Raw genomic sequence first — 10,213 nt, forward strand, 5'->3', positions numbered from 1 at the left:
AGGAATTCACTCCGTATTTTGCATTGCATTTCCATTTCTTGGGTCCCAGGTTTTTACAGCAGTTGAAAGCATATAGACTCTTTGGATAAATTACCCCCACCTTGGCTTTACAGGCAGTGTCAATACTGGAAGCCAGCCCAGACCAGGCTGTGGAAGCCTTTTAAAGCTGTGAGCACCCTTGCAAATATCCACTCTGATGTTTCTGGGACTGGTTCCTTACAAAATGGCCATGTATGTGCTAGCTTACGTAATATGTGAAAGCTTTTTGTGTGTCCTGGGTTCAGCTTCACTGGATTGGGAAGCTTGTCTTTCTAAAAATGAAATCAGAGCAGCCAACAAATTGTTTGCTTGTATAGTCAGCCCAGCCCAGCCTCTCTGGTTCCCTTCCCTTGTTCCAGTGTGAGACTGTGGGGAAGTCACGTGGGTGGATCAGATCACTTTGGGAAGGCTCTCAAGGAAGGGCAATGTTATTTGGGCCTTTTCAACACATGTTTACTGGGTTAGTTTAGACTTCATATTTCAGGTTGACTCATGATTTTGGAAAAGTAACAGCATTTGTTAAGGTTGCCAGTGCTCACAGACTGATGGGACTGTCTCTCAGTGTTTTGGGTGCAGGTATCAGCATCTTATCTAGGGTTTTTACAGCATCAGTAAATAAAAATGTAGAGGAGATAGTTGCACCACCACATGAAAGCAGTAATGTGTAGGAGATGTGGATCTTGTATTACCGGGTCCTTTGAAAAAGGAAGACTTAAGTGGCAGCGGGATGGAGCTCCTTACAGGTATGAAGCTGCAGTGGGGATCTTCTGGCCTCAGCAGTGCTGCAGAACTACCCTGGGGCTCTGTGCAGTCAGACCTGTTGAGAGATCAGCAGCAGGATGGAATTGCACTGAACACAGTTAAGCATGGACTGATTTGTCCTTGACTCAGATACTGAAAAATGCTGAGCACCTGGCATTATGGCAGGGAGTTCGATTGGTCTGCAAAAGGAAGCTCAGCTTTTCCTCAGTGAGGACTTAAGAAATTATGAATCTCTGCTTGTACTTGTGATGCTTGTTGCAAATTTATGTATTCTCTGTATATAGATATATTTATCTATAAGCAAATCTGTGTAGCAGTACAAAAATTCAGAATAGTGAGTGGTTGTTGCAGGTTCATCTCAGTAAGCTGTGTGGCTGCTGCTGGCAGACACTGCCAGGCACAGACACTGCTGTTTTGAATTGTGTGCTTGTCTTGAGTCTGCAGGGACCCCTGTTTAGAAGGGTTAGATAAACACGATCAGGCTGCATTGCCAGCAATGATGTTCTTATTTAATGCATTAATGAGTGCAGGTGGCTGGACCTCTGGAGTCAATTGAATTCAATGCAAACTCCTGCTGTATATAGCAGAGCCATTGTGAGTCCAAGCCACTGAATGCTGAGCCAGCTCATTTGGGAGATGAGGTGGGAGATGGGAATGAGCTTTCCACACCTGAATAATAATAATTTTGCACTGTTAACAGCAGGTTTCTGAACATTACCTTACAGCAGATCTAGCTTGTGCAGAAGAACCAAGAGCAACAGAGTATCTTTTTAGAACTGTAGCAGGATTTTTCTTTGCACTTCTGTTGATAGCAGCTTGAAATTCAGGTAGTCACAGCTACGGGTTTACTTGCCTGACACCTTGTTCTATTACCTGGTAGGATTCAATAAGGCACTGGTTAAAATAATTATGTTGGGCCTACACCAGCACTCACAGTGCTGGAACAACGCTGCCAGAATTCTTCATTTCCTTCTACAGGCAAGTTGTTGGAAGCCAGCACAATTACTGTGTTCTGCTGGCCATTCCCACGGTGAAACCTGGTTTTTATTTCCTGCGTCTTTAACCTTAGCATCAGTGAAATGATCCCTGGAAAGGTTGTATTGATTGCACATTATTGTCTAATTAAAGCACAATAAGAAGAAATGCAGAACACTTGCTCTTGCAGCCCTGTGCCTCTTGCAGACACTGTAAATTAGAAAGCTTTCTGCTCAAATATGGAAAATGTCAGTGCTTATTTCCTTTTGAATTTTCCAGCATCTTCTGAAGGCTACACTCGTAGATTTGTGTTTTATTTTTTTTCCCCTTAAATAACAATTGGAAATAGCTGTTATTTAGAGAAGAAATGAGGCCCTGTAGGCTTACAGGGGCCCTGTTCTGACTCTCTTGGCTATAACCCATTCTGTCTGAAGGGAGGCACTTCTAAATTAATGTATTTTAATCTCAAACCTGCAAGATGATCCTTTAGCATCATATGCAAAGATATAAATGAGTAATGAGCTATACAATATATAGAGACCAGTCTTTAAATTGTGCTGTCTGGTCTTACCTGGAGGCTGTTGCTCTGTCTGGATTTTATGGCCCTTTTTTTCAATGTTGCTGGCGACTGGATACTTTATAGTAACTTGCACCTTCCTGAGTTCTGTGCAAGGAGCTAATAAAAGATAAATCCTGGTCTTTGATATAGCAGGAACTCAAGAGTTTGTCATTGTAGTTCTGCATCTTGACTCGTGACTGAATATGAGGCCTTGGGGAAATTACTTGGCTCACCCAAACCTTCAGCTTGCATCTAATCACTAGATGATGCATGACACACTATGATACATGCACAGGGATTTGTGAATTATCAGTAATTCTGCTCAGGACTCTGGGCAGAAAGATGCTATGGAGAATGGTGGACTTGTATGAATGAATTAATGATTCCCCAACTGCATACAAAAACCCTTAAAACGTTTAGTATCATGCGGGAAACTGACTTTTCCCTTTTTTTCCCCTCATAGGTGTACTTTCCGATTCCCTAGCACGGTTATAAAGATCCAGTTCACATCTTTATACCACAAAGAGGAAGTAAAAGAGGAAGCCTCATCACCTCCCCTTCGTCCACTTTATCCTCAAATATCACCTCTGAAGATCCACATCCCGGAGCCGGATCTCCGAACCGTGGTCAGTCCCCTACCATCCCCCACAGGCACTATCAGGTAAGATGTTAACTACCCAAAGTGTGCTCTCTGTCACCAGTTTGTCAGCTTTGTGTTGTTTATCTGGTGCATTATAATACCTCATTAAAAATAAAAATCAAGAAGCATGTTAAATATCTGCTGTTCAAAATGATAGAAGACTTAAAAACTGTTATGCTGGCTGGAAGTAGGGCACAAGGCTTTTGTCTAAGAGCTCTCAAGGTTGGGAGTCAAAAACTTGTCTCAGTTTTCACACTATAGAGTTACTAGTCTATCTTTGGCAGTGGAATTAGAAATATTTCTCGAGAGCTGCCTATATGCATGGAGAAAAGAAAGCAGGCAAATATTTTCTATGTTAGGACTGCCTGATTTATTTTTATCTCAATAATACTCTGTTGTTGCTGGGTGGTGCCGGTGTTATCTGAAGTTAGGGACAAGGGTGGCCATTGGCATGTGGTTTCCTGGGAATAGAAGGAAATGGGGGTAGGATGCTGACCATGTACTGAGGGGCTTTAGCAATCTGAATGTACATCTGTGCGAGTATCCTGTTTTGTAAATTATCTGATTGGTGAACGTGCAGTAGAAATAACCTGAACACCAAGTTACTGTCTGGAATATTTTCTTTCCTCCTTTCTCAGCAGAGTTGATGTTATGGACTTGCAGTAATCTGTTTTAACATTAAAGCTATTATTTGGAAGCATAATAAATTGAATAAATTAAAGTAGACTGATGATATAGGATGATGGATTAGTTTTAAAACATGCAGGCCTTAGAATAGCAAGTGTACCTGGCAATAGTAATGGCCTTTGGTTTGTTTTCTTGTCTGTACATTTGAAAAAGGAATAATACACAAACATCTTGTGACAGTTAGCACTAATTCAGTGAGTAGTATTCAAATTTACATGGCTGAGAACAACTTCAGTGTCACAACGAAGCCAGTTTGGTTTTGCGTAGGTCTGGAGGTGCTTGCTTGTTTGGGTTTTTCCCCTGGTCTTGCAGAGCTGCACAGATGTGCAGTGCAGATATTCTAGAAAGAGGGGGCTGAAGGTAGCTGTGGTTTTAGTCTTCTGTTCAGGCACTGCTTTTAGTTTATATTTAACCTTCTCTTTTTAGATGAAGCTTGTTGCTGGGAGGGGAGGGGGATGGTTTCGTTGCCAACATATGGTATTTAGTTTCCATTCAGTCATCTTGCGCAAAGCAGCACAGTGTGGTTTGTGTTACTAACAGAGCCTGTATCTTTTGACTCTGGCATATGCCTGCAACTGATATTTGACTCCCCGAGAATGTTTCTTTTGCATAAGGAGAAAGTGGAAATCGTAGTGTTGAATTGTGCTCAGCCCCTAACGGAGTGTTTACTAAGGATGATTAATGATTGCATCCGTTTGTCTTGAGCAGAAGCTTATCCAGCCAAGTCTTCAGAAAACCTCAAAAGACATCTGAGGTTTCACTTGCCAAACCCCTTTCGTTTCCGAGTTCCTCTTGCAGAGGAGGGGCTGACACGTTTGTAAACATCCCTGCTCAGCCCCTTCAGCCTTCCCCTCTGCCCCAGCAGGGTCGTGCAGCTCTCATACCCTGTGGGCCTCGTTTTGGGAAGTGACCTGGGATTTTCTGCCCGGGAAAGGGAATGATTTCCAGGGAGCGTGTAGCTATGCATTCGGGCCATCTGGCTTCCAGGGCAGCTCTCTGCAGTCACGGTGGGTGAAGGCTGGTGCAGGGTCCTCTGCCCCTTCCCAAGGGTAGTTCTGGGAGGGCTGGTGGGGGCTCAGTGAGGGACCCACACCCCTGTCCCATCGCTGCCTTTGGGAGGTGGTTGCATGAGCTGTGCTCTCCTCCTCCTCCCTCTCCCCCTTCAGTATTTACTTTCCTAATTTGGTGCGTTTGCCTCGCTCCTCCCTGATTGGCCCATGGAAAATTATTGCAGTTTGGAAATCCTGGGCAGGGTGAAATTTCCTTTTTGGAAAGTGGCTCCTGGCGCCCTTTTCCTTCCTCCACCCGGTGCAGGGCAGGGGCTGTACCTGTGCTCCCGCAGCCAGACCCAGCCCTGCCCTCCTGACCCCCAGCCCTGCTCTGCCTCCCTGTTTACACTGCAGCTTGCTTCCCTGCAGCTCCCCCCTGCAAGCTTCTGGGGTTTATCCAGCCTATTTATTTTCACTCTGCGAAGTGCACCGCCTAGAGAGGGAAGGAGTTTTAGTTAAACGTAACCAAACCTGCCACCCTCAGCAGCTTTGCAAAGCAAGATTTCTGCTTACTCCTAGAGAGAAATGTGTTCACTGTTTTCCTAGCTAGGTGTGTTATCTCCAGGAGGGGCTGTTTGTAGATGTTTGAATGCCGTTGTACAGCTTTAAGGGAAAATGCTGGCTGGGCAGCATGCTGTGAGGCTTACACACAGGCACCGCTTATTTGTTCCTGCTTTGAGTTCAAAATTCCTTTTTTTAAAAAAAAAATAAATATCAGACTTACAAGTTTGAAAACGGAAAAGGTCAGTGTGGTTGTAAGAAATTGATACAACCAGCCTGTATGTTTTACACAACGTAAGAAATGGCAGAGCAGCACCAACTCTCTTCTCAGCAGATTCAAGACGTTGGAAAGCTGTTTGAAACCAGGTGTAGTTGGGTTAAACTCAGTTCTGCCTTTTGAGAGATAGAACTGATTCCAAATTTCGGGATTTAAGGGATGGTCTTTCAGTATTTAGCTTTAGGATTCTCGAGCTTGCGCTTAGAGGGTCGTCTTTGGGTGACACCCTTGCTGGTGAAATGAAGTTCCCAACCTATGCTACAAGCACTGGGTTTGCTGTGAGTCCTTATCTACATGAATGTGACTTCATGTATGTGTTGTAATCTAGTCCCCGGAGTGGCATGTGCTTGGATGATGAACATCCACAGAGACAGAGTGTGATGTAGGAGCCTATTCCTGGTCTCAGAGTCATGCTGAGTTGGAGTTCAGATTTACAGTGTTTAGTTTTCGTTTTATTATCTTTCAGTTTATGTTAATGACCCTGTAGTAGTAACTTAGTTTAGTTTTCCAAATAGCATTTCTCTCCAGCACTGCCTCTCAGGGTTGGAGGTTTTTTAGTATTTGTGAAAACAAAATTATTTCTCTCTACGTGCTTCCCTGTTCTAAACAGCAATTATGTTGTCACTGTTACATATTTTTAAAAAGCTACAATAGAGAAATAATAAATGCTGTGCTATGCAGGTCAGTATTGTTATTCGTATTTTACTGTTGCTACTTCTGGCTTGTCTGAATGACTGTGGGCTTGAACACTTTGTACTTGTTTGTTTTTTCACTGCAAGGCTGGGATAGTTAGCTCACACACAGTCTTTTACCAGTAAAAAATAAAAATAAAAAATGAATATTCTTTGACATGGAGGAGGAGGAGCCCTTAGAGCCCTGTGATAACCACTGCCTGAGAAGTGTCTGGTGAGGTTCTGTGCTAATAGCTAAACTGGTACATATTTGTGTGTGGACCCAAATTTGTAGTTTAGAGAATTATTAGTACTTAATGAGCATGTCTATGTTCAGCTGTTGCTAGAAGGGTCAGTACCTAGCTTACAATGAAATTAATGGTATGAACAATGAAAGATCAGCTGATATCTTTCTGTATCTTTTGTTTTATAAGCTTGATTAGTAAACCAGAAGACTTGAGATGAATTGCCATGAATTGCCAAGGTTTTGTGGTATTTTTAAACCTTATTTCCTTTTTTTCCCTTATTTTCAGTAGGCAAAATGAGTTCAATAACACACTGCATGCTCTGATAGTGGATTACTCAGAGGCCTGCACCCCAGGAACTGCAGTTATCTTGGCTTAGCTACCAACTTGCTTTGTGGCCTTTAACAGGTCATTTAAATTCATTGTCTGATTTTTATGTATGTATAGTCTAATTACTGCTTTCTGAGAGTGTGTAGCAGATAAATTATGTATTGAGCTTTTATTCAGTAAAGCATGACGGAAGAGTGTGTGCGAGAGCCATGTTATAGTAGATGTGCAAATGCTGCCTGTGCTTTGATTCAGACCTGGCTTGGAAAAAGGGAGTGCTTTATAATAGGCTCCAGGACAGCCATACAGCACTGTTTCAGAACACTTGAGATTTAATCTGAACTTGCCTTCCTCTAAAGGCACGTAGTGAGAAGCTGAATGAGCCTTGAACTCAGTGAATGCATCCACTCACTGGAACAGGGTGCATAAATATTGCCTGCTCAGTTTCTTTCAGGCTTTTTTCCATCTTCCCATAGCACTACTAGCAATTGAACTGAAAAGCCTGTGAAGAGCCCCAAGGCAGGTTTTTTGCAGGTTCTTTTGCATTGTCTTGGTTATCCATTAATTCCTGCATCCAGGCAGAATATGTAGCTTAAGTAACTCCCACAATTGGACAGACCTGTGATTAAAAATAATCACCCTTGTCTCCAAACCACAAGCCAACTAGTGTGATGCATACACGTCATGTAAGCAGAGCAACAATCTATACTGGGCTTCTTTAAGTTCCTACATATGTTTAGTTCACTGACCATGTGCTAGAGGAGATGTGCCAAGCCTTGAGCTGGAGGAAAGGGTGCCACACAAGCACTTCCTCTTCCCCTGATCAGTATAAAATGTTGACTGAATCCACGGTTGGAGTGACCTCACTTCCTTTCAAAGTGGGGAACCACTGGAGCAGAAAGAAGCAGTAAGAATTTCAACTTCTGTGGATAGTTAACTTTCACTGTGGCTTGTTCGACAGCTTTGGTTTTCTTCTTCGGTGTGAAGCAGGGAGGGTAGCTCTCAGATTTCTCCTTTCACATCAAAATCCAGCTTGGTTTGGCAGTCTCACCACTTGTGATTGTTTCTGAAACCTGTCTGAAGCTTGCAACATGCAAAGACTTGCCTTTCTTTGAGTTAGGACTTTGGGGCTAGGCTGGGGAACGAGAGAGCAGCAGAGGATTCTCACCCATTATTGCTGATTGGTGTATCGTGGAAATGCTCGTTTCGCAAGACAAAGTGCTGTACTTTGACCTGATTCTTGCTTATTGCACGTAAAAAGTGTCCCTGTATTTTTTGGTGCCCCTTTTTGCAGGCTCATGAGATGGAATACAGAGGTAGTCTGAGGTTTGTGGCATTTCTGTAACCATAGTCCTTGTGTGCAAGGCAACAACCTCTGATTTTCATTTGAGGGGGAGACTGGGGAAGATCTTAAGAAATGGGGGTTGTCCCTTTGTACTCAATAGGGGCTTTAAAAATGTCCTCTTCAGACACACATTTGTATGTTGGCAGTGTTGCCAGGGTGGTAACTCCTATCACTGCTGTCTCTCTTGTACCTGCTTCACAAATGTGCACTTCAGGCATTTTTCAAAGGCACAGCCCATATGCACAGCATATTCTGCACCACAAAGTTGAAGAGATGGGTTTTTTTCTTCCTCTTTAGCAATTCAGATTCCAAGTCAGGTGAACAATTTTATGTGGGATTCCAGATAATATTTCCTCTTTGTCATAGAGGAGATAGGTTTATCTTTATGTATCTGGCTTAAATTAAGCTTCTGTAGCTTGATCCCCACAGATATTTCTTGCTGAAGAGAATGAAGTTAAGTAATAGGGCAGCTTTCCTGCTTTCACGTACTGCCTCTCCTTCTGGGGAAACTGGCACTGAAGTTTGGGAGTGTTTCTGTTCCCAGCTTGTTGTAATATGACCATACATATAACATTTAACCACTTCATTTTATTTTATTTTTTCTCCCCAGTCAAAACATAGCTAATATTGAGAGAGTCTGGAGATTTTTACTTAAGAATTTTTATATGTGCTTAAGCAACAGATCCCTGTAGCCCAGTATTTTGCCTCAGATGAGTATATTTGGAGTAATATAAGAACACAGAAAATGCACATTAATGCTGACTTACAGGTAGTTTGCCTCCACCGTTTTCTTGGATCAGGGGCTACCTCAGAGCAGGGACTTCCTGACCATCTTTCTAACAAAGCCCCTGATGCATTCTCTGTCTTCCTCCTTTCCCCAATAACTTGTAATGGACTTTTGCATTCACACAGGCTTTCAGCATCTGCCCTGTCTTGCAGTGTGTCATCCCACATAGTAACTACAAACATAGAAGCACTTTGTTTTGGACATGCTGCTTCGTGTTCACCATCTCTTCGTTTGGAAGGGGCCCAGGAGCTTAACCTGACTTCTTAGCTTTGTTTTTATAGGCTCTGATACCTTGCATCTCAGCTTCTGTCTTAAACTATTTGTTTCCTCTTTAGAATCTCTTTTCTATCTCTGATCATCCTAGTTATCCCTGTCACTACCTTCTCTGGATTTGGAATATCCTTTTTGATTTGAAGTGAGAAGATACAAGCAGCACACAGTGTCCTGGGTGTGGACACACCATGCACTCAGTGGTACATCTTATTTTTGCACTCTGATTTTTTAGTTAAAGCAAACTGATTTTGCACATTCTGGTAAGTTGTACATATCTTCCAATAGCTGGTGTTTAAAGAGTTATTGCTAGAAAGTGCTGTGAATTAAAAGAGGCTAGATTCTTGTTGGCAGGAGTTGAAAGTGAATCGTGATGCTACCAGACCTGTAATGTTCTCAACAGCCAGAAATGAAACCCTGTGCTTAAAAGGCTTTCTGCCCCTTCTGTAGTGAATGAATTGCAGGCACTGCATTCAGCCCTCATCATTCTGGCCTTCAGCTGAAGAAGGGTTAAGTATTAAATGGAAAACATGCAGCACAGGACCAGTGTGATTCAGCACGTGGTTGTAGTCTGATTCTAAAGCTGAGTCTCAGCATGGTCTTTGGGGAACTGTGGCTTGATGGCTGCCTGCAGTCAGTGTTTCAAGCTGAGATGCTCAATCCTCAGTGAATGTCAAAGATCTCTGGGACTTGGGGCATTAACCATGGTGCCACAGGATTAGGCTTGTGGGTAACTGCAGCTGGTTTGCTTACACACCCAGTGTGTCTTTCAATGGTATAAAACCACTTGCTTCCTCTCCAGAATGCTCTCTTCTGTACCAGACAAGCTTAATCCAAATGAGTTTGGATTGCTTGTAAGCTGAGGTTGCCTGCATGGACAAGCTTGGATCACAGGAGCAAGTTAGGATGTCAGAGAGCTGGGTGAAACTGCAAACCTGGCTGTGCTTTTCTCAGTAAAAGTTTATAGTATTAAAATGGATCAAGTTGTGTCTAAGTATTGATGCAATATTAATATCCAACAAATGGCAATCACTGTCTCCACACTTATTTCTTATTTCTTATTTCTGTTTTATAGCTGA

At 42.7% G+C, this 10,213-nt stretch overlaps 1 protein-coding gene across 1 annotated transcript in view; it reads left to right on the forward strand.

Annotated features, from left to right (window-relative positions):
• FOXK1 (forkhead box K1) overlaps positions 1-10,213 on the forward strand; it is a 39,831-nt gene that overhangs the window by 15,409 nt on the left and 14,209 nt on the right. Inside the window, exon 3 of the mRNA XM_009993716.1 lies at positions 2,799-2,996. Coding sequence (XP_009992018.1) covers positions 2,799-2,996 — 198 coding nt within the window. The remainder of the gene's footprint in view (positions 1-2,798; positions 2,997-10,213) is intronic.

Source organism: Chaetura pelagica, unplaced genomic scaffold (assembly GCF_000747805.2).
Source record: "Chaetura pelagica isolate M959 unplaced genomic scaffold, ChaPel_1.0 scaffold213, whole genome shotgun sequence".
Lineage (NCBI taxonomy): Eukaryota > Metazoa > Chordata > Aves > Apodiformes > Apodidae > Chaetura > Chaetura pelagica.